This window comes from Colius striatus, chromosome Z (assembly GCF_028858725.1).
Source record: "Colius striatus isolate bColStr4 chromosome Z, bColStr4.1.hap1, whole genome shotgun sequence".
Taxonomy (NCBI): Eukaryota; Metazoa; Chordata; class Aves; order Coliiformes; family Coliidae; genus Colius; species Colius striatus.
In genome coordinates, this window is record NC_084790.1 from 976,810 (window position 1) to 999,821 (window position 23,012).

General features: G+C 62.3%; 2 protein-coding genes and 1 long non-coding RNA gene across 3 annotated transcripts; 1 reads left to right on the forward strand and 2 right to left on the reverse strand.

Annotated features, from left to right (window-relative positions):
- Positions 1-70: 70 nt before the first annotated feature.
- LOC133628961 (26S proteasome regulatory subunit 8) lies at positions 71-6,173 on the forward strand. Its single transcript, XM_062019469.1, has 12 exons — positions 71-329; positions 2,770-2,841; positions 2,963-3,032; positions 3,161-3,258; positions 3,554-3,610; positions 3,699-3,929; positions 4,020-4,146; positions 4,436-4,626; positions 4,713-4,811; positions 4,909-5,019; positions 5,113-5,199; positions 5,457-6,173. The coding sequence occupies exons 1-12, from the start codon at positions 291-293 to the stop codon at positions 5,508-5,510; spliced, it is 1,236 nt and encodes a 411-aa protein (XP_061875453.1). The 5' UTR covers positions 71-290; the 3' UTR covers positions 5,511-6,173.
- On the reverse strand, positions 5,640-22,256 carry LOC104563040 (SWI/SNF-related matrix-associated actin-dependent regulator of chromatin subfamily D member 2). Its single transcript, XM_062019468.1, has 13 exons — positions 21,988-22,256; positions 12,503-12,687; positions 10,533-10,575; positions 9,972-10,094; positions 9,761-9,880; positions 9,435-9,530; positions 8,634-8,735; positions 8,334-8,495; positions 7,697-7,794; positions 7,227-7,362; positions 7,024-7,146; positions 6,806-6,907; positions 5,640-6,705 (listed from the first exon to the last, which is right to left on the reverse strand). Exons 1-13 carry the CDS (start codon positions 22,147-22,149, stop codon positions 6,652-6,654), a joined length of 1,506 nt encoding a protein of 501 aa, XP_061875452.1. The 5' UTR covers positions 22,150-22,256; the 3' UTR covers positions 5,640-6,651.
- On the reverse strand, positions 20,678-21,832 carry LOC133628962 (uncharacterized). Its single transcript, XR_009820932.1, has 2 exons — positions 21,132-21,832; positions 20,678-20,832 (listed from the first exon to the last, which is right to left on the reverse strand). It is a non-coding gene; the product is annotated as an uncharacterized LOC133628962 (long non-coding RNA).
- Positions 22,257-23,012: the final 756 nt, after the last annotated feature.

Here is a 23,012-nt window from a genome sequence, read left to right on the forward strand (position 1 = left end):
GACCCACCTCACTTCCCCTTCCCCTCCGCCATCTTGAGAGCGGCGCCATGGCCGCCGCCCGCCCCGCCGCCACCCACCCCACCGCCGCCGGGCGGGAGGAGAGGGAAGGGGACGGAAAGGAGCTCCCTCGGAGGCCCGTTCGCGGCCCGGCCTCGCTCCTCCGGGCCCTTACGGCTCGGCGCCATCCCGTTTGACCGCACCAACGTGGCGGCCGGGCCGTGGCTGCGCATGCGCCGGCGGCGGAAGCGGCGCGGCCGCCATCTCTAGCGGCGGCGGCGGAGCCGGGCCCGATGCCGGCGGAGAAGATGGCGGTGGACGGGCCCGAGCAGGTACGGCGGGGCCGGGCCGCGGTGGGGCTGAGCGGGGCCGAACCGGCCGCCACGGGGCTGCGCGGGACGCGCCGTGCTGCCGCCGGGGCTCGGCCGGGGCCTGGCGGGCACCGTGACTCGGCGCCACGGGGAGCGGGGGAGGCTCGTGAGGGGCTGCTGAGGGCACCTGCGGGGCTGCGAGGGAACGCGGGGGCGCGGGAGCTGCCGGCGGGAGGGGAATGGGGAGCGCGGGGGGTGCCTGAGGCGAACAGGCGGGTTTGGGGGCTCAGGAGCTGAGGGGAACGGGCGGGTTTGGGGGCTCAGGAGCTGAGGGGAACGGGCGGGTTTGGGGTCTCCGGGGCTGAGGGGAACGGGCGGGTTTGGAGGAGAACAGGCGGGTTTGGGGTCTCCGGAGCTGAGGGGAACAGGCGGGTTTGGGGGCTCAGGGGCTGAGGGGAACGGGCGGGTTTGGGGGCTCAGGGGCTGAGGGGAACGGGCGGGTTTGGGGTCTCCGGAGCTGAGGGGAACGGGCAGGTTTGGGGTCTCCGGAGCTGAGGGGAACGGGCGGGTTTGGGGTCTCCGGAGCTGAGGGGAACGGGCAGGTTTGGGGTCTAAAGGGCTGAGAGGAACGGGCGGGTTTGGGGTCTCCGGAGCTGAGGGGAACGGGCAGGTTTGGGGTCTAAAGGGCTGATGGGAACGGGCGGGTTTGGGGTCTCAAGGGCTGAGGGGAACGGGCGGGTTTGGGGTCTCCGGGGCTGAGGGGAACAGGCAGGTTTGGGGGCTGAGGGGAACGGGCGGGTTTGGGGTCTAAAGGGCTGAGGGGAACGGGCGGGTTTGGGGGCTGAGGGGAACGGGCGGGTTTGGGGTCTCCGGGACTGAGGGAACAGGGGGATTTGGGGGTTCTCTGTCTGAGGGGAACGGGCGGGTTTGGGGTCTCCGGGGCTGAGGGGAACGGGCGGGTTTGGGGTCTCCGGAGCTGAGGGGAACGGGCGGGTTTGGGGTCTCCGGAGCTGAGGGGAACGGGCGGGTTTGGGGTCTCCGGGGCTGAGGGGAACGGGCGGGTTTGGGGTCTCCGGGGCTGAGGGGAACGGACGGGTTTGGGGTCTCCGGAGCTGAGGGGAACGGGCGGGTTTGGGGTCTCCGGAGCTGAAGGGAACGGACGGGTTTGGGGTCTCCGGAGCTGAGGGGAACGGGCGGGTTTGGGGTCTCCGGGGCTGAGGGGAACGGGCGGGTTTGGGGGCTCAGGGGCTGAGGGGAACGGGCGGGTTTGGGGTCTCAAGGGCTGAGGGGAACGGGCGGGTTTGGGGTCTCCGGGGCTGAGGGGAACGGGCGGGTTTGGGGGCTGAGGGGAACAGGCAGGTTTGGGGGCTGAGGGGAACGGGCGGGTTTGGGGTCTAAAGGGCTGAGGGAACAGGGGGATTTGGGGGTTCTCTGTCTGAGGGGAACGGGCGGGTTTGGGGTCTCCGGGGCTGAGGGGAACGGGCGGGTTTGGGGTCTCCGGGGCTGAGGGGAACGGGCGGGTTTGGGGTCTCCGGAGCTGAGGGGAACGGGCGGGTTTGGGGTCTCCGGGGCTGAGGGGAACGGACGGGTTTGGGGTCTCCGGGGCTGAGGGGAACGGGCGGGTTTGGGGTCTCCGGGGCTGAGGGGAACGGACGGGTTTGGGGTCTCCGGAGCTGAGGGGAACGGGCGGGTTTGGGGTCTCCGGAGCTGAGGGGAACGGGCGGGTTTGGGGTCTCCGGGGCTGAGGGGAACGGGCGGGTTTGGGGGCTCTGGGGCTGAGGGGAACGGGCGGGTTTGGGGTCTCCGGAGCTGAGGGGAACGGGCGGGTTTGGGGGCTCTGGAGCTGAGGGGAACAGGCGGGTTTGGGGGTTCTCTGTCTGAGGGGAACCGGCGGGTTTGGGGGCTGAGGAGAACGGGCGGGTTTGGGGGCTCTGGAGCTGAGGGGAACAGGCGGGTTTGGGGGTTCTCTGTCTGAGGGGAACGGGCGGGTTTGGGGTCTCCGGGGCTGAGGGGAACGGGCGGGTTTGGGGGCTCCGGAGCTGAGGGGAACAGACGGGTTTGGGGGCTCTGGAGCTGAGGGGAACGGGCGGGTTTGGGGGCTCCGGAGCTGAGGGGAACGGGCGTGTTTGGAGGAGAACAGGTGGGTTTGGGGGCTCCGGAGCTGAGGGGAACGGACGGGTTTAGAGGCTGAGGGGAACAGACGGGTTTGGGGGCTCTGGGGCTGAGGGGAACAGACGGGTTTGGGGGCTGAGGGGAACAGACGGGTTTGGGGGCTCTGGGGCTGAGGGGAACAGACGGGTTTGGGGGCTCTGGGGCTGAGGGGAATGGGCGGGTTTGGAGGAGAACAGGTGGGTTTGGGGTCTCCGGGGCTGAGGGGAACGGGTGGGTTTGGGGGCTCCAGGGGGCAGTGGGGAGCTCCTGAGGGTAAAAGTCGGCGCTGCTGAGCTCTGCTGTGTCCCAGATGGAGATGGATGAGGGCAAAGGCGGCACCGGGCTGCGGCAGTACTACCTGTCCAAGATCGAGGAGCTGCAGGTGAGCCCACAGCCCCCTGCTGCTGGCAAGGGCTGCTCCCTCTCCAGGGCACTATCCTGGCACCTGCCTGGCTGCCAGTGCTGTGTGGGACTCAGCAGAGCTTTATCCTCCTTCTCCCCAGCTCATTGTGAACGAGAAGAGCCAGAACCTGCGGCGCCTGCAAGCGCAGAGGAACGAGCTGAACGCCAAGGGTAGGGCTCAACTCTTCTCTTTTTCCTCTCTCAGGCCTCTGGGGCTGCTCCTGCCTGCTGGGCTGCTGGCTCCTGGCCTGCCTGGGGCTGTGTGGCAGGGGGCTGAGGGCACATCTCCCTCTCCCCAGTGCGCCTGCTGCGGGAGGAGCTGCAGCTGCTGCAGGAGCAGGGCTCCTACGTGGGTGAGGTGGTGAGAGCCATGGACAAGAAGAAAGTGCTTGTCAAGGTATGAGGCTGAGCAGCCCTGGGGGCAGATTGAGCCAACTGGGGCTTGACACCCTCCCTTTGCCCTCACGGGGCTGGGAGTGAGTGTGAGCATGAGCTAAGAGGGGATGGAACACCCAAAAGATGTGATGTGAGAGCTCTTTGTCCAGAGGGAAAGGATCTCCTGGGCTCAAAGCTTCCCCAGGCTGGAGGGGAGGGGGTTGGAGGGTGTTTGGCTGTGCCTGAGCTCCCTGGCTGCCTCCTCTCCCTCTCCTGTGGCCATGAGGGAGAAATGCCTCACAACTGCTGCCTTCCAGGTGCACCCAGAGGGGAAGTTTGTGGTGGATGTGGACAAGAACATCGACATTAATGATGTGAGTGTGATGAGGCCTGGTCCTGGCCACCCCCCTTGCCCTGCCCCAGGGGTGCTGAGCCCCCTCCCCACACTCTGCTTCGCCCCAGGTGACCCCCAACTGCCGCGTGGCCCTTCGCAACGACAGCTACACCCTGCACAAGATCCTGCCCAACAAAGTGGACCCTCTGGTGTCCCTCATGATGGTGGAGAAGGTCCCAGATTCCACTTATGAGATGATTGGAGGTTTGGACAAGCAGATCAAGGAGATCAAGGAAGTGATTGAGCTGCCTGTCAAGCACCCCGAGCTCTTCGAGGCGCTGGGGATCGCCCAGCCCAAGGCAAGTGCTGCTGGGCTGGGGCTGTGTGGCTGCTGCAGGGGTGTGTGGCTGTTGCAGGGGTGCTGAGGGGGATGTGTTTGGCTGTTTCAGGGGGTGCTGCTCTACGGCCCCCCAGGCACAGGCAAGACCTTGCTGGCCAGGGCTGTGGCTCATCACACCGACTGCACCTTCATCCGCGTGTCGGGCTCCGAGCTGGTGCAGAAGTTCATCGGGGAAGGTAAGGGCAGGGAGAGCTGCCTGCTGGGGCCTGGGCTAGGGAAAGCTGAGGGGGGCAGTGCCCTGGCACAGGAGGACAAACTCCTTTGGTGCTGAGCTGAGGGAGCCCTGGCCCAGGCTGCCCAGGGAGGGTGTGGAGGCTCCTCAGGAGGTGGACACGTTCCTGTGCCCCCTGAGCCAGGAGAAGCTGCTGGAGCAGGGGCTGGGGCAGCTCTGCAGCTGGTGCTGGGTGGGTCAGGGGCAGGCTGCAGGGCTGTGGCTGTGAGGCCCTGCCCCTCTGTGCCCCCCAGGTGCCCGCATGGTGCGGGAGCTGTTCGTCATGGCTCGGGAACACGCTCCCTCCATCATCTTCATGGATGAGATCGACTCCATCGGCTCGTCGCGCCTGGAGGGCGGCTCCGGCGGGGACAGCGAGGTGCAGCGCACCATGCTCGAGCTCCTCAACCAGCTCGACGGCTTCGAGGCCACCAAGAACATCAAGGTAGGGAAGGTGGCCATCCCCAGGCAGGCCCCTGTGCTGCCAGCAGGGTGACACTTGTGTCCCCTCCTCTCCCCTTCCCCGCTCAGGTGATCATGGCCACCAACCGCATCGACATCCTGGACTCGGCTCTGCTGCGCCCCGGCCGCATCGACAGGAAGATCGAGTTCCCCCCTCCCAACGAGGAGGTAGGTTGGGGTTACCCTCTCTCCTTTTATCACTGCTCTTCCCTGGAGGGGGGTGTGATTCCTTCAGCTCTCTTTGCTCCTCCTCTTCCTCCTCCAGGCTCGCCTGGACATCCTCAAGATCCACTCGCGGAAGATGAACCTGACGCGCGGCATCAACCTGCGCAAGATCGCGGAGCTCATGCCCGGCGCCTCGGGGGCTGAGGTCAAGGTGAGGGGCACAGGGGCTGTGTGTGCCCCCCTGGGCTTGCCCTCCCTTCTCCCTCTGTCCTCTGACCTCCCTGTGTCCTGATCTCCCTGGCAGGGGGTGTGCACGGAAGCTGGCATGTACGCCCTGAGGGAGCGGCGGGTGCACGTCACGCAAGAAGACTTTGAAATGGCTGTAGCCAAGGTGAGTGTTGTGGAGGAGGCAGAGAAAGGGGGGAGTTCCTCCACCACCAGCTCCACTTTGGGGAGGTACAAAGTGTCCTGCACAGCTCTGAGGGAATCAAGCTGTGGGGTCAGAGAGGGTTGTCCCCACACTGGTGATGAGGTGGAAGAGGTGATGGAGTCACGCTGCCCTCCCTGTGCAGGGCTGGGCTGATTTGGGGGGTTGTTTGTACCCAGCTTGCAGGGCTGTGGGCTGGAAATTGTTTGTTCCTTTCCCAGGTGATGCAGAAGGACAGTGAGAAGAACATGTCCATCAAGAAGCTGTGGAAGTAAGGGTGAGGCTGGGGCTTCTCCTCGGGTTGTGCTGCCTCCAATAAAGTGCTGCCCTGGCCACACTTGGGACATGATTTGGGGGAAGGGAGGGGCTGCAGCCCCCCAGCACACACACACACACAAAGAAGCTGCTGCTAACTGGTTTTATTAGAAAATATCCAAAATAGACCCAAAAAACCAAAGGTTACAGGAGAGGCAGAGCAGGTACCCCTGAGCCATACACCCTGGAATATGTAAACGCCCCCTCTCCCCTCCCAGCTGCTCTGCCCCGAGGAGCCTCTGGGGTTAAGGCACTTCAAGGGGGGACTGGCACCATCCCTTCAGCCCCAGCACCGTGCTCCCCCTCTTCCCCAGTAGCTCCAGTTCTCTCCCTGCACCCCCCCACGGCTGTGGCTCATTGCCCTGCTGTCCTCAGTGCCCCCAGGGACAGAGCTTCTCCCCCTCCCCAGAGCTCACAAGATGAGTTGTTAATGATGTCAAGGAATGGGGGAGGGAGGGAGAGTAATCAACTGATTGTCAACAACTTTCACCCTAAACACCTTGCTTAGCTATAAACAAGAAGCTTGGGCTGAGCCAGCCCTTGTGAGCCCACCCTGAAGCAACTGCATGGCTGGAGGCCATGAGTGCAGCAGGAGAGGAACTCAATATATTAACTGTACAAAATGCTTCCTACTATTTTTTTCCCCCCTCTCTCTTCCTTTTTCTCTTTTTTATATAAAACCTGTTCAACAAAATAAACAAAGAAATAGTGCAAAAGGTTGGGCCAGGGGCTGGGGGAGGGAAGGACGGGCCTTTGGTTGCAATAGGGGCAGGACAAGCTGCCCTTCAGGGGCTGGGCTCAGGGAGGGCTGGGCAGCAACTCCAGGAGGGCTGTGGGACCAGAGGAGGAGGAGGAAGGAGGAGGAAGGAGGGCTGCTGGGGAAGAGGCAAAGGATGCAAAAGCATAAGAGGGCTGTTGTGGGGGAGCCTCCACTGAGCTCTGCCTGAGGGGAGCCCGGGGGGGGAGGCCAGGGGGCTCCCAGGCCCTCCAGGCACATAGGGTTTGTGTGCAAGTGCTGTGTTTTGATTCCAGTCAGAAGTACCATGAGGCTGAGGGAGGAGGATGAGGAGGAGGAGGAGGAAGAGCAGCTCCCACAGCCCCTTAGGTGAGGCGGATCCCCAGCACTTGTTCCAGTTCCTGCCGCCGCTGCTGCACCTGGAGGACACGCAGGTGCTCAGGCAAGGAGAGGGGCTGCAGCCCAGGGACCACCCACCCTCCCCCCTTCCCCTGCTGCCATCCTGACTCAGGGACCCACCTTGGCAAAGATGTGTCTGCCCACAGCCTCCTGGGCCCAGGGCTGCTGGTAGAACTCAGCTCGTCGCTCCTCCTCGGGGTTCCCGATCACATCTGTTATGATCTGAGCAAAAGCCAGGGTTGGGGACACACACACACACACACACACACACAGAGGCTGAGCACCAAGGAGGGATCCCTTCAGCCTCATCCCTTCCTGCCAGCACCAGGAGCTTTTACCTTGAGGTCCCTCCTCTGGGATTTGATCCACTCCTGGATGAAATCCTGGGGGTTGTTGCTGAAGCTCAGCATGAAATCGCGCTGCGTCTTCAGCTGGTTGATGGACTCGATGGTCTCGTGAATCTGGGCATGTGCCAAAGGGTGAGATGAAAAGGGGGTTGTGGGACCTTCTCCCCCACAACACAGCTGCCCACCAAGCCCACCTTGGCATCCAGGGAGGCAATCTCCTGCTGGTTGGTGGTGGAAGCCAGGAAGTTGCTCATCTGAGCTTTCAGGGGATCGTCCACCTCCACATCGATGTCGTAGCAGGCTGTCTTCTTCTGGTCATTGGGGTCCACACTGGGGGGGAAACCAAGAGTTTGGGGGGTGCATCTGCTCAGCCTCCACCCTGATACCACCCTGACTGCCCCCCAAAACCTCCCCCAGAGTTATTTGGCTGATCCTTCCCCTCCCAAGTGACTCCTCACCGCTGCTTTGGGCTGGAGCCCTCTCCCTTCTTGCACCTTGATGGGGAGGCACCTCTGCCCCTGCACCCTGATGGGGTGGCACCTCTGCACCCTGATGGGGAGGCACCTCTGCCCCTGCACCCTGATGGGGTGGCACCTCTGCCCCTGCACCCTGATGGGGTGGCACCTCTGCCCCTGCACCCACAGCTCCCCCCCTCCAGCCCCACCTGATGGTGTGGTTGATGATGATGGGGTCTGGGTGCTGCAGCAGCCCCGCCAGCTTCATGGGGATCTCGGAGAAGCGCATGCGGACGCAGTTAAAGATCTGGGAGGGGGCAAAGCAGAAGGGTTGCTGGCCCTGCATGGGAGGGATGGCCATGGGAGGAGGGAGGGGAACTTGCCCAGCCCTGGTTTGTTGTGGGGGAGCTGAGAGATGCAAGCTAGAGCCTGGGGAAGGGGCCTGTCTGTGTTGTTATCAATGCTGATCAATACACCTCAGGGGCTGGTGGTGAGAGGACGGGGCCAGTGATTGGTGTGTGGTACAAAGGACAGGACAAAGGGTAATGGTAATAAACTGAACACCAAGAGTTCCACTGGCACAGGAGGAGAAGCTCCTTTGCTGCTGAGCTGAGGGAGCCCTGGCCCAGGCTGCCCAGACAGGGTTTGGAGGCTCCTCAGGAGGTTCCCAACCCCACCTGAACACATTCCTGTGCCCCCTGATCCAGGGGATCCGGCTGTAGGAGGGGCTGGGGCAGCTCTGCAGGACCCTTCCACCCCCAGCACTGTGGGCTTCTGTGCTAAAGGGGGCTGGTGGATGCTTTTCCTGGGGAGGAGGGGGCTGTGCTCCCAGCCCCTGGGGCTGACCTGCCGGAAGTAGCGGTTGCAGTTGATGTATTCCTTCTCATGACTGTCCTGCAGCTTGTTGTGCTTGATGTAGAGCCACAGTGCCTGCATGATGCTGGCCCGGGTCTGGGTGTGCACCCCCAGCAGCCGAGCCAGGCGAGGGTCCAGTTTATACTGTGGGGGCTGTGGGGACACAGGGTTGGGGGGTGCTGGTGCCTTGTGTCCCACACAACCCTTGTGCCACTGCAGGGGCTGTGCCTGGAGCTCTGTGTGCTCCTTTGCACCTCCCCCAGGCCAGGCCCTGCCCTGTGCAGCCCTTACTTGGTGGTCCAGCATGAGCAGCAGGGTGCACTTGACATTGACATCACCGGGGCGTTTCACCTGGAAGCCATCAGTCTCCTGGGTCGTGGGCAGCCGGTGCCACTGTGAGACACCAAAGGGACACTGCTCAGCTCCAGGAGCAGGACAGACCCCTCTAGGCTCCCCTGCTGCTCTAGGGGAGGCAGAGAGCTCAGCCAGTGCCACAGATAACAGGGGATGTGCTGGGGGAGTCACAGCTTGGAGAGCTTCGTGTCCAGGGCTCAAACAGCTCCTGGGATCAATGTGGGATCAATCCTGCACCACTCACAGACCACCCTGCATGTGAAAGGGGCTCATCCCCACCACAGAAACATTTCCTGAGGAAAAAGCATGAGGTGGCTGCAGGAGCCCCCCAGAAGCCCTGATCCCCCTCTCCCAGGCAGTGCTTCATCTGCCCAAGGCCCTTCCAGCAAGGCAGCAGGCCTGTGAGGTACCAAGGAGCCTTTCTGCACCATCATCACTCAACTTGGGCCTGACTTTTGGAGCTGTGTGGGAGCCAGGGCTGTCCCTCAGAGCCACAGCCTCACTGCAGCCTCCCACTTCTGTGAGGGAGGGGAAGAGCCCAGCAGGCAGGAGCCTTGCCAGCAGTGCCATCACCCAAAGGAGGCTCTGGCAGTGCTTCCCAGCAACCAAAAGCACTTTGCTGGAGCCCAGCTGGCAGCAGGACAAGCTGAGGGGAGCTGAGCCCCCCCAGGGACAGCAGCAGGACCACCCCCCATCACTCTTTGGCTACTGCCTGTGGCCAGGAGCCTCCTGCCTCACCTCCACCAGGTGGTTGTCAGGTCCATACAGCTCTTTGTCCAGCTCAATGACAAGGCTCTTGAAGAAGGAGGAGAACTTCCTCTTCTGTTTGCTGGGCTGTAAAATAGAGGCAGAAAGACTTGGCTTCATCCTTCCCAGCACCCACAGGCTCAAATCCAGCCCAGCACACAGGCCCAGCGCTCCTCACACCACCACTTGGTCCCTGTTGGGAACACAGTCACACTGCTGAGGGCCATGGTGGGCTTGGCAGTGTGAGAGCAGGCCTTGGACTCCAGGAGCTTCAAGGGCTTTGCCAAGCCCACTGAGGCTGGCAGGGGGAGCCTTACATCCTCCAGCAGCTTGCCCTCCACACGCAGCTCCCACGAGGCCACGCGCTCCCCGCCCTCTCCTTCCTCTTTGGCTGGGGTGAAAGTGTTGGAGATGTAAATCCTCAGCTTCCTCTTTTGCTGTGGGCCACAAAGCACATGCAAAGGATGCTTGGAGCCAGGGGCTGACTGGCAGCACCCTCAGGGGCTGCTCAAGCTCCCTCCCACGCACCGTCAGAGGCTTCTTGATGGCCTCCTGGATCTCCATCCTCTTGCGGGCGATGGTCTGGTCCAGCTTGCGCTCGAAGGCCAGGAGATCCATGTAGGCCTGGGACTCTGGCACCAGCTCTCTGATCTGCCACACACAAGCAACCAGTCTCTCATGGACTGGGATGGAGTTTCAAACCCCCACAGCAGCCCCAGCACGACCAAAGAGCCACTGAGGGATGAGTGTGGCGTCAGTTGGCCCTGTCAAGCTCTCCCCAAACCTCAGAGCTGCTCTGCACAGCTCACTTTGGAGCCTGTCACCAGCTGCCAGCCTGGAGGTCACAGGCAGGGAATGGATTGTCAAGAGGGACTCCCAGGAGAGGCTGAGGCTCCTCCTGGAGTCTCTGAAAGTCCTGCTTGTCCATGGTGTGCACACCCCAAACCTCTGCCACCACCCCAGAGGAGGAGGAAACCTTCCAGGTTGGTTTGTGCCAAGGATGTGAACCAGTGAGATCCCCACTCTGCACACAGAGACCCAGCCTCTGGCAGCTCAGCTCCTTCCCCACGTGCCACAGCACCAACTCACCCTCTGTGGCAGGACCTTGTCTGCCATCTTCCTCCTTTTCACCCTGTGGAAAGCACAGAGACAGGCACAGAAATCAACAAGAGGAGACAAAAAGCCTCCTGCAGCTCTTGTGGGTGCTGCCTGCCCCAGGGGAAGCTGCTGCACACCCTGAGCTCAGGCAGCAGCTCTGCTCCTGTGGCCCCATCCAGGAACAAATCCTCTTTTGGGGGCTGCTCTCTGGGACACAGACTTGGAAGAGAGGAACAAAGAAATGCTGTGAGAGCATGAGCTGTCAGTGCTGGGAAGCAAAGCAGCAAGCAGATCCAGCCAAGGGAAGGGAATGCAGTCCCTGGCTCTGCTTTGGTGCTACAAGCAAGCAAGAAGGTGCTTGCAGAGCATGTTCCCACCTGCAGGACAGCATTCCTGACTCTGCAAGTATCCCTCACATTCACCCAGCTCCACAAACCAAAGCTCAGTTCCAAGGAGCTCACTTGAAAGCAGCTTAAAGCAAACCCACCCTGTGACAGAGGGGCCTGCAGAGCCACAGCAGGGCTGCAGCCCAGCTCACAGCCATTTTAGCTCTCTCTGAGCTTGCAGTACCCTGTCAGGCCACACAGCCCTGGGCTCTTCTCCCCTCTCTCAGCCACAAGCGTGTCAGAGGCATCACGAGGTGTCCAAGGTCCACTGGCTTCCCCAGGGCTGCTGGAGCAGGGGCAGGCACTGGGAGGGCAGCCTTAGCTAATCCTTTGAGCTTTTCTTGCCAGATGAAATTGCTTCTTTGGCCACCCCCCATCAGCAGCTGGAAGAGCCTGCTGCCTTGCTGTGCAGCCAGCCAGGAGTGAGGATGCCTGAGCAGCTGAGCACAGCTGATCCCACACAGCCAGCCCCTGGGAACGCAGCCACAGCCTCATCCAAGGCACTGACACCCTGCTCTGGGCCAAGCTGCACCCTTGTCCTTCATCCCCAGCACCCAAGGGACACACACAAGCTCTGTGTGTGTGTGTGTGGAGGGGTCACAGGGCCATCTGAGCTGTCCCCAACCAGCCCTGCCATGGAGCCAGAGCACGTGGATGCAGTGTGTGAGCACCAAAGGACCCTGCCCTGAGAAACAGGCATCAGGAAACCCTCGTGGCCAACAGAAACACAGCAAAGGGATTAACAGTGTTGGAAACAAAGGAGGAGCTGCTGGCAAAGCCCCACAGATGGAGCAGCCCCAAGGTCTGCAAGCTGCCACCCCCAGAGCCAGCACAAACCCCTCCCCAGGAAGGAGAAAGGCCCTGAGGAGCCAGTGCTGGGGCCTCTGGCACACACACAGACACAGGGGGCAGTGGCACAGAGAGCAAAGCCTGGGGAAGCTGCAAGCTCTGTGACCTCTGCCCTCACCCTCGTGGCAAGAGCTCCCCAGGGCAGGGAGCTGTGGGACACAGGGTGAGAGCGTGGGCAGCAGCTCAAGGGAGGTTCTGCTCTCTCTGCCACATGTGCTGAGGCTTCATGTGGAGTCCTGGGGCCAGTGCTGGGCTCCCCAGCTGCAGAGGGACAGGGGGCTGCTGGAGAGAGGCCAGTGCAGGGACACCAAGGTGCTCAGGGCACTGGAGCATGAGGCTGAGAGACCTGAAGGTGTTTGGGGAGGAGAAGGCTGAAGGGGCACCTCAGCAACGCTGCTCAGTCCCTACAGGGTGGGTGTCAGAGCCTGGGGCCACTGTGTGGTGCCCAGTGCCAGGACAAGGTGGAACCAGGCACAGGCTGGCACACAGGCAGTGCTCCTGGCACAGGAAAAGCTCCTTTGGTGCTGAGCTGAGGCTGCCCAGGGAGGCTGTGGAGGCTCCTCAGAAGGTTCTCCCCTGGACACATTCCCGTGTCCCCTGAGCCAGGGCAACCTGCTGGAGCATGAGCAGCTCTAAAAGTCCCTTCCCCACCCTCCCACCCTCATGCTATGCCCTGAGGCCCCCCTCCAGCCCTCTGTGGATGCCCATCCCAGCTCTGCCCCTTACCCTCTCCTCTGGGTGGGCAGTGGTGGCTGTGCCTGGGGGGTCAGCAGGCGCTTCCTGAAGGGGTCCATCATGGCCTGGGGCAGGCCAGGCCTCAGCTGGGAGGCTGCTCCGTACGGGGGGGCTCCAGGTGGTCCCACTTGCAGCCCTGCCATGGGCATCCTGCTGCCAGGTGGCATGCCAGGCCTCTGCCAGGGGAGACACAGAGAGTGAGTGTTAAAGGTGGCCTTGGGAGGGCTGTCACCTTTGCCGAGCAGACACCAGCCCTGAGGTGTGGGCAAGGCACAGAGCAGGAGCCCAGGAAGCTGCAGCAAGTGGCTGGAAAGCAGGACTGGGCTGAGCAAAGCCAGTGGCAGCAGCAAGGAGCATGGAGCAGAAGCCAGTGGCAGCAGCAGCCCAGGCTCACAGGAGCATGGAGCAGAAGCCAGTGGCAGCAGCAGCCCGGGCTCACAGGAGCATGGAGCAGAAGCCAGTGGCAGCAGCAGCCCAGGCTCACAGGAGCATGGAGCAGAAGCCAGTGGCAGCAGCAGCCCAGGCTCACAGGAGCATGGAGCAGAAGCCAGTGGCAGCAGCAGCCCAGGCTCACAGGAGCATGGAGCAGAAGCCAGTGGCAGCAGCAGCCCAGGCTCACAGGAGCATGGAGCAGAAGCCAGTGGCAGCAGCAGCCCGGGCTCACAGGAGCATGGAGCAGAAGCCAGTGGCAGCAGCAGCCCAGGCTCACAGGAGCATGGAGCAGAAGCCAGTGGCAGCAGCAGGGGAAGCCCAGGCTCACAGGAGCATGGAGCAGAAGCCAGTGGCAGCAGCAGCCCAGGCTCACAGGAGCATGGAGCAGAAGCCAGTGGCAGCAGCAGCCCAGGCTCACAGGAGCATGGAGCAGAAGCCAGTGGCAGCAGCAGCCCAGGCTCACAGGAGCATGGAGCAGAAGCCAGTGGCAGCAGCAGCCCAGGCTCACAGGAGCATGGAGCAGAAGCCAGTGGCAGCAGCAGGGGAAGCCCAGGCTCACAGGAGCATGGAGCAGAAGCCAGTGGCAGCAGCAGCCCAGGCTCACAGGAGCATGGAGCAGAAGCCAGTGGCAGCAGCAGCCCAGGCTCACAGGAGCATGGAGCAGAAGCCAGTGGCAGCAGCAGCCCAGGCTCACAGGAGCATGGAGCAGAAGCCAGTGGCAGCAGCAGGAGATGAGCAGGCTGGAGCATCACGAGGCCCTGTCACGAGGGTGAGAGCCCACAAAGGCCTGGGCCTGGGCTGTGGGATCCTCCCTGGGAAGTGCACATGCACAGCCTGGGAGGGGAGCAGGACCAGCAGGCAGGAAGCCAAACTGCCAGGCACAGGGGATGGAGGCAAGAGCTTCTCCCCTCCAACGACCCAGAAAGAGCAGTTACAAGCCACAACACAACATCCAGCCACCCCTGCACGGGGTTCTGAGGCAGAGCTGTCCTCCCAGCCCCTCTGCATCCTCCCTCTGGCACACTGGCACCCACCCTGCTACAGGTCTGCACCCCAGGGCCTCCAGCAACAGTCCACATCCCCCCAGGACTGACTGGCAGCCCTGACATGCTGCAGCCTGCTCCACAGGGCCCAGCCAAGAGCCAGGCAGCATCCTTTGATCCTCCAGCTCTGCTGCTGCCAAGGTGTGAAGCTGAGGGAGTCACCAAGCCAGCAGAGCAACATTAGTGCTGTGCCAGGACATCCCCCACAGCACCAAGAGAGCTAAAGAAGCCACCTGGTTATCCCCAAGCAGCCCAGGCAGCCAACAGCATCAGCTCCTTTGCACATGGGCATGGATTTCAGTGCCAGGCCCTGGCAGGGGAGAGCTGGGAGCACAGGACCCACGGCCTGCCCGTCCTCCACAGCCTTGGTTTAGCCAAAACACACTCACCTCCTGGCTGGAAATGCAACAGCAAGAGCCTGAGGTGCTCCTGCTGGCTCTGCAAGTGCTTGGGAGAGCCTAAAACCCCCGTTGGAGCTGAGCAGGGAGCAGCAGCAGGGCTCAGGATTAGTGCTGCACGTGGAAGCTCCACAGCACACCCTGAGCCTGTTACACAACCAAATCCCATCTCCACCTCTGCTCAGCCTGCCTTTGAAGCAGCACCTCCAGAGCCTGGGGCTTGCCAAGCTGCCCTTGCTACAAGGCTGGAGCCAATTTCTCCCTCCAATTAATCCCAAGGCAAGAATGACAGAGCCCAGAGGGGGGTGATGAGTGGCACAGGATGGAGCTGGAGGCCTGTGGCCAGTGGAGTTGCACAGGGATGGGGTCTGGGGCCAGTCTGGGTCAGCACCTGGGGGAGGGCACAGAGGGACTTTCAGCAAGTGCCCTGCTGGCACCAAACTGGGAGCACTGGTTGTGCAGCCAGGCAGCCAGATCTCAACCAGCTGCAGAGTTGGGCACAGAGGAACCTGCTGAGGGTCACCAAGGGCAGAGGGAGGAACAAGCCCCTGCAGCAGTTCCTGTGGGACCTGAGCTAAGTGGGACCTGCTGTGGCAGAGGGGTTGCACTGGATGAGCTCTAAAGGTGCCTCCCAAGCCCAGTCAGTGATTCTCTTTGCTCTGGGAGAGGCAGCACAGGGACTGAGCCACTGTGTGGCTCCAGCAGAGCTGTGTTCCCATAAGGCTGCTGATTCACCTGCAAGAGCTTGTGCAGAACACAGAAGCCAGGAGCAGCAGCTGGCAACTGAGACATCAGAGCTTCAGGAGCCCTAAGACAAGCTGTGTCCTGCTGAGGCTGCAAGGAGCCACCTGCAAGGAGCCAGCTGCCCAGGGGAGGCTTTTGGTGAGCAATGCCAGAGGGAAAGTGGTCTGAAAGTCAAAGAGGTTCCCTCTGGGACAGGGTATGACAGGGCAAGGCCTTGTCCACACATGGTGATGCTCCTTCAGCTGGGACATCTCCCCCCTCTCCACACCCTGAGCTCTCCCCTACCACCCCATGGGTCACATTTCTGACCCAGCCCTGAAACCTGCTTGGAGGCAACCCTGAAATCATCTGAGGGAGCATCTGACAGCTCCCATCTGCTCTTTGGAGGCTGCAAGGAGACAATTGTGTCAGCAGGGAGAGGTTGAGCTCGAGGCCCAATGGATCCGTCACACTTCACCAACATCTGAGAGCCATCAGGCACAGCTGAGCTGCTGAGAGAGAGGCAGTTCCAGCCCAGCACAGACCCACAGGACAGGGGAAGGCAGAATCCTCCACATGGATGCTTTTTCCCTTTCAGTTTCCTGCTAATTGCTACCAGAGAAGTGTCTTGGCAAAGCAGGACCAGCCTCTGCCTGCGTCCAAGCAGCGGCTCTGCTGAGGCCCCCTCCCCTCCTGCCTCTTCCCCCCCTCCTTTGGATATTGGCAGCATGCAAGACAAAACTCAGGCTGTTTTTAGGAGGGTAGCTGAAAGCAAAGAGCCTTCCTTCCTCAGCTCATTCCTGTCCCTCTGCCCACCCCTCCCCAGCTCACTGCCGTCCCTCTGCCCACCCTTCCCTCGGGGCGCCGCCCCAGCCAGCGGGGCACACAAAGGGCAAAGCTTGCAAGCTCAGCTCTGAGGAACGACCTGGAGCTCATCCAGCCTTCCCCACCGAGAGCCAGCTTTGGAAAAGGGACAGAAAGCAGCTTGTTTGTGCTCCCTGCCCGAGGCAGAAGAGCGAAGGGGGCTGGCCCTGCCTCAGCGGTTCAGCCCAGGGCAGCTCTGCTCACAGGCAGCTGCTTCCAAACAGCAGTCTGGGAGCCTGCTCCAGGGATGCTCCTTGGCATGGTGGCACCTCCCTGCCTGCCCAGGGCCCCTTCTCCAGGAAAGGAGCAGGCCACAAATGAGAGGCTGGGGGGAGAAACAAAGGGAGCAAGGAACTGCAGGATGGATGCACAAGAAGCTGGGCTGGAGGCAAAGCAGAGAACAGCCTGTCCTCACCTTCCTTGAGCCCACAGCTCTGCCCTGCATCTCCCTGACAAGGGGAAAGGCTCTTCCTCATGCTCATCTGTTTTGCTCTGTGCACCCCAAGGATCAGGGTGAGAGTCCCCATGCACCCAACTCTGTGCACACAAGGATCAGGGTGAGAGTCCCCATGCACCCAACTCTGTGCACACAAGGATCAGGGTGAGAGCCCCCATGCACCCAACTCTGTGCACACAAGGGTGAGAGCCCCCATGCACCCAACTCTGTGCACACAAGGATCAGGGTGAGAGCCCCCATGCACCCAACTCTGTGCCCACAAGGATCAGGGTGAGAGCCCCCATGCACCCAACTCTGTGCACACAAGGATCAGGGTGAGAGCCCCCATGCACCCAACTCTGTGCACACAAGGATCAGGGTGAGAGCCCCCATGCACCCAACTCTGTGCACACAAGGATCAGGGTGAGAGCCCCCATGCACCCAACTCTGTGCACACAAGGGTGAGAGCCCCCATGCACCCAACTCTGTGCCCACAAGGATCAGGGTGAGAGCCCCCATGCACCCAACTCTGTGCACACAAGGATCAGGGTGAGAGTCCCCATGCACCCAACTCTGTGCACACAAGGATCAGGGTGAGAGTCCCCATGCACCCAACTCTGTGCACACAAGGGTCAGGGTGAGAGTCCCCATGCACCCAACTCTGTGCACACAAGGGTCAGGGTGAGAGCCCCCATGCACCCAACTCTGTGCACACAAGGATCAGGGTGAGAGCCCCCATGCACCCAACTCTGTGCACACAAGGATCAGGGTGAGAGCCCCCATGCACCCAACTCTGTGCACACAAGGGTCAGGGTGAGAGCCCCCATGCACCCAACTCTGTGCACACAAGGGTGAGAGCCCCCATGCACCCAACTCTGTGCCCACAAGGATCAGGGTGAGAGCCCCCATGCACCCAACTCTGTGCACACAAGGATCAGGGTGAGAGCCCCCATGCACCCAACTCTGTGCACACAAGGGTCAGGGTGAGAGCCCCCATGCACCCAACTCTGTGCACACAAGGATCAGGGTGAGAGCCCCCATGCACCCAACTCTGTGCACACAAGGGTGAGAGCCCCCATGCACCCAACTCTGTGCACACAAGGATCAGGGTGAGAGTCCCCATGCACCCAACTCTGTGCACACAAGGATCAGGGTGAGAGCCCCCATGCACCCAACTCTGTGCACACAAGGGTGAGAGCCCCCATGCACCCAACTCTGTGCACACAAGGATCAGGGTGAGAGTCCCCATGCACCCAACTCTGTGCACACAAGGATCAGGGTGAGAGTCCCCATGCACCCAACTCTGTGCACACAAGGGTGAGAGCCCCCATGCACCCAACTCTGTGCCCACAAGGATCAGGGTGAGAGTCCCCATGCACCCAACTCTGTGCACCCCAAGGATCAGGGTGAGAGCCCCCATGCACCCAACTCTGTGCACCCCAAGGATCAGGGTGAGAGCCCCCATGCACCCAACTCTGTGCACACAAGGATCAGGGTGAGAGCCCCCATGCACCCAACTCTGTGCACACAAGGGTGAGAGCCCCCATGCACCCAACTCTGTGCCCACAAGGGTCAGGGTGAGAGCCCCCATGCACCCAACTCTGTGCACACAAGGGTGAGAGCCCCCATGCACCCAACTCTGTGCCCACAAGGATCAGGGTGAGAGCCCCCATGCACCCAACTCTGTGCACACAAGGATCAGGGTGAGAGCCCCCATGCACCCAACTCTGTGCACACAAGGATCAGGGTGAGAGCCCCCATGCACCCAACTCTGTGCACCCCAAGGATCAGGGTGAGAGCCCCCATGCACCCAACTCTGTGCACACAAGGATCAGGGTGAGAGCCCCCATGCACCCAACTCTGTGCACACAAGGATCAGGGTGAGAGCCCCCATGCACCCAACTCTGTGCACACAAGGATCAGGGTGAGAGCCCCCATGCACCCAACTCTGTGCACACAAGGGTGAGAGCCCCCATGCACCCAACTCTGTGCACACAAGGGTCAGGGTGAGAGCCCCCATGCACCCAACTCTGTGCACACAAGGATCAGGGTGAGAGCCCCCATGCACCCAACTCTGTGCACACAAGGGTGAGAGCCCCCATGCACCCAACTCTGTGCCCACAAGGATCAGGGTGAGAGCCCCCATGCACCCAACTCTGTGCACACAAGGATCAGGGTGAGAGCCCCCATGCACCCAACTCTGTGCACACAAGGATCAGGGTGAGAGCCCCCATGCACCCAACTCTGTGCCCACAAGGATCAGGGTGAGAGCCCCCATGCACCCAACTCTGTGCCCACAAGGATCAGGGTGAGAGTCCCCATGCACCCAACTCTGTGCACACAAGGATCAGGGTGAGAGCCCCCATGCACCCAACTCTGTGCCCACAAGGATCAGGGTGAGAGCCCCCATGCACCCAACTCTGTGCACCCCAAGGATCAGGGGTGAGAGCCCCCATGCACCCAACTCTGTGCACACAAGGATCAGGGTGAGAGCCCCCATGCACCCAACTCTGTGCACACAAGGATCAGGGAGCAAAGCCCAGGTGTATCCTTTGCAAGCACAGCCCTGGATGGATGCCAAGCTCTCCCTCTGAGGTCCTCCCCACGTGCTCACACAGCAGCACTTCCCACTGGGGCAAATCCCTGTTCAAACAGGATCTGAGCTCCACACCAGGCTGGGCTTGTGCCTAAAGTCACTGCTCAAGCCTGGGCTCCAGGAGGAATGGGAGCAGCCTCCCAAAGGAGTGATTTCCCCCTCTTTGTTCAGTCTTATCTGTGAGCAAATCTCTCTTGGGAAGGTGCCAGGCAGGGCCTGGGTTTGTGCTGGCAGAGGTCTGTTCCTTTGAGGTGCTGTTGTTACCAAGATGCTGCTGTAAGCTTTCAGGCAGCAGCCTGCTCCCAGCAAGCCCCTAAACCACCTCAACCCTCTGTGTTTTGATTCAGGAGGAGCTCCAGGAGCCAAGATCACCTCTCACCTAAAAGCCACAGCCTAGGAGAACAGGGAAGCAAAGGGAGAAGGGCAAAGCAGCAGGCAAAGCCAGGCAGCAGATTCAGGACACGTGCTGGCAACGTTTCAAGTGCCAGTGGAGGTGTTTGGGTGCAGACAGACCTGTGTATCTGAACCCCCTGGTGGTCTGGCTCAGGGATTCAAACCCAAACATGGGCACTAACACAAGCAGGAACAAGGAACAAAGGTGTTGGGTTCCTGCTTGAAAGAAGAACTCCAGCAGCCTGGAGGCACGTGGGAAGGGCAGAGAGAGGTGCCTGGTGTGAAACTGCCCAGGGAATGCTGGAGGAAGATGAGTGAAAGCCTTCAACAGCAAGTCCTGGAGCTGATGTCCACCTGGAACTTGGCTGCCACGCTCCCTCAGGAGAAGCAAAGGGTGCTGTGGTGTGTGTTGTTGCCTTTCCTGCCTCTTGCTCTGAGAGGAGAGCTCTCATCTGCTTCAGAGAACTCAGGGCCAGGCTGTGATGAAACCTGTCTTAGAAACCACATCCCTGGGGAAGGGTGAGGTCACCCAGCCCCCAGCAGCATCACAGCTTTCTGCAGAGCTCTCTGGTGCAGCTCCAGCCCTGTTTTCCTCTGCTCCCAACATGAGGTGGAGCTCTCCCATGCTCTCCCATGCTGCACTGCACCCTTTCCAACATGCCCAGGCCACCTTTCCCCTGGCTCTGTCCCAGCCCACTTCTCCAGCTCCTCCATCCTGGCCGAGTGACTTTATCCCTTCACCCTGCTGCCTGCCCAGGGATGGGATCCCTGAGAGCTGCCTTCAGAGTTGCTGGAAGCCCAGCAGCCCTCCTGTCCCACAGAAACACAGCTTCTTCTCACCAGCAAGCACCAATACAAGCCTTTGGAACGAGGCAGCTAAGGAATACTGCTCCTTGCCACCCTTGAGGTCAGAGCCAGGCTCTGCACGCTCCCATCTCCACCACACAGAGCCAAACCTGCTCCCTGCCACGCCACCAACCCCTTCACTGGGCAATAAAACCTCTGCCAAGCCTGAACCTCCCACCTGAACAAACAAAACAAGGTTTCCCTCATGCTGAACTCAACCTGGCTGCTGGGGGCTGGGACAGCACAGGGTCTCTGCTCACTGCCCAGCTCAGCTGAGCACCCTCCTCCTGCAGCAACAACCCTCCTCTTCTTCTCTTTGCTCTGAGCACAGCACCTGCCTGCTCTGGGAACAGCAGCTCCCACAGGGAACTCCCCAAGGGACTCTTCCAACTCCTTGTTTGAGGCACGAGGAAATAAGCAGCAGGCATGCAAGGGTGGCCAAAGGACGAGCAGATGTTTAATTAGCCAGTGATTACAGGGCCCCTAAGCACAGGGAGGCACTCACTGCCCAGCACCAGGCCTGCTGTGTCTCCTCCTGCCCACATCCCCAAGTCCTTCATGAAGCCAAGGCATCAGGGAGCACAGAAGCCCTGTGAGGATAGAGGGGGTTGGCTACTGGGAGAGGAGGAGCTGCTCTCCCTACCCTGGCAATTAGCAAACAAAGGGCAGACGCTGGGGATCACACCCAGATCACATCCCTCTCCCCTCCCAGCTGCCAGCCAGATGCAGCTCAGAGCCAGAGCCAAGCCCCTGGGGCTCCACAGCCACGGAGAGGGGATAAAGCAAGCAGCCAGCACAGAGAGCAGCTCCTGCCTGCTCCAGCTCCTCAGGTGCGTTTTGCATCTCGGATCCCAACCTTGCTCAGCCTGCCCTGGCCACACCACCTCACCTTGCAACACCGACACCTTCCTGAGGGGGTCTGAAAGCTAAACAGAGGGGACTTGCTTCCTCATCTTGTGTTAAAGTGCTGGCAATCGCCTCAGCTCCACGTCTCTGTCAAGTCTGAAGGCACACAAAGGCGGCAGCAGCCCCGGAGGAGGGGAGCAGCGCCGGATGGGAACGTGTTGCACAACCAGGCTCCTCCATTCCAACCCTCCCTGCAGAACCGGGCTTTAACCCCCCCAAACCAACTCCTGAGCAAGGAGGAGCTGGAAACTTCGGCGTGCAGCAGGATGGACTTCGGAGACCTTCAAGCTGGAGGACTGGACGATCTTAAAGGTCTTTTCCAACCCTACGGATTCAGCTTTGGGAGGGCTGCTCCCTGCTCTGCTTTACTTCGCTCGTTCCCCAGCTCCTCAGCAGCCCCAACGCTTCCCTCCACCTCTCCAGAGACGCAGGGAAACAGGTTTCAAGGCAGCTCCGTGCTGCGGGCAACGGCTGCGGAGCGGCCCCGGGCGCCCAGCCCGGCCGTTTCCTCCGCTCCGGCTCCCCGCTGCCGTCGCTCTCCCCGGGCGGGGCTGGTTTACTGCGAGCGAGCGCAGGGGAAGAGGAAGCGCGTGGAGGCGTCCCAACCGACACCCGGCAGCAGCGCAGCCGCGGGGCTCGAGCGGGGCCGGCGGAGGAGGCTGCGCCCCTAAGCCCGGGGCAGCGCGGGGCGGCTCCGGCGGCTGGAAGCGGCCCGGCCCCGCCGCCAGCCCCGGGAAGGCCCCAACGGCCGGCCCCGCGCCCGCCACCCCCCGCGCGGCCTCCCCGCTGCCCGCCGGGTCCCGTCCCGCGCCGACCTCCCGCATCCCCGAGCCGCTCACCTGGTACTGCGCGGCGGCCGGGCCCATGGCGCGATAGCCCGGGGCGGCGGCAGCGGCCGGAGCGGGGCTGGGGCCCCGCAGGATGGCGGCACCGGGCCCCGGGGGCGGCGGGGCGGCGGCGGGGGGCAGCGGGCTGAGCGGGAAAGCCCCGCGGCCGGCCATGGCGGGGGCTGCAGCGGGCGGGAGCGGAGCGGAGCGGCCCCGGCCGCGCTGTTTACTCCGGAGCGGCGGCGGCGGCGCCCGGACACGGAGTCAGCGCGCGGCGCCCGCCGGGCCCGCCCCGGCGCAGGCCACGCCCCCGGCGCAGGCCACGCCCCCGGCGCAGGCCACGCCCCCGGCGCAGGCCACGCCCCCAGCGCAGGCCACGCCCCCGGCGCAGGCCCCGCCCCCGGCACAGGCCACGCCCCGGAGCAGGCCACGCCCCCGGCGCAGGCCACGCCCCCGAGCAGGCCACGCCCCCTCGGGAATCCACGCCCCATGTCGACAGCCACGCCCTCACGCTGAAGCCACGCCCCGTGGTAAAAAAGCCACGCCCACGTCCCGTGAAGCCCCGCCCCCGCGGAACACGCGCGGATCCGTGTGCGGGGCCACGTGCGGGGCCGGGAGCTGGAGGATGCGCGGCCGGAGGCGTGAGGGGATGGCCAGGGACAGGTACGAGCCCCTGCGGCGGTGGGAGGGTGTGGGGCGGTGGTACAGAGTGGTAGAGGCGGCTTGGAAGGGTCCTGCAGAGCTGCTGCAGCGCCTGCTCAAGCAGCTTCCCCTGGCTCAGGGCACAGGAACGTGTCCAGGTGGGTTTGGGAACCTCCTGAGGAGCCTCCACACCCTCCCTGGGCAGCCTGGGCCAAGCCTCCTTCTCCTCAGCACCAAAGGACTTGCTCCTGTGCCAGGGCACTGCCTGTGTGCCAGCCCCTGCCCATTACCCCTTGTCCTGGCACTGGGCACAGCACACCAAACACTGGCCTTGCCCTCCCCACACTTGCCCTTCAGGCATTGATTGGCACTGATAAACTCCACCTGAGCTCAAC

Bases quoted from the DNA above. Each gene is read 5' to 3' on its own strand.
- LOC104563040 (XM_062019468.1), bottom strand. From the start codon at position 22,149: ATGGCCGGCCGCGGGGCTTTCCCGCTCAGCCCGCTGCCCCCCGCCGCC. The intron at 12,688-21,987 runs GTGAGCGGCTCG...CTCCCCTGGCAG, and splicing joins CGGCCGCCGCGCAGTACCAG to AGGCCTGGCATGCCACCTGG. The intron at 9,531-9,760 runs GTAAGGCTCCCC...TCTATTTTACAG, and splicing joins AGGGCAAGCTGCTGGAGGAT to CCCAGCAAACAGAAGAGGAA.
- LOC133628961 (XM_062019469.1), top strand. From the start codon at position 291: ATGCCGGCGGAGAAGATGGCGGTGGACGGGCCCGAGCAG. The intron at 3,611-3,698 runs GTGAGTGTGATG...GCTTCGCCCCAG, and splicing joins AGAACATCGACATTAATGAT to GTGACCCCCAACTGCCGCGT. The intron at 4,627-4,712 runs GTAGGGAAGGTG...TTCCCCGCTCAG, and splicing joins AGGCCACCAAGAACATCAAG to GTGATCATGGCCACCAACCG.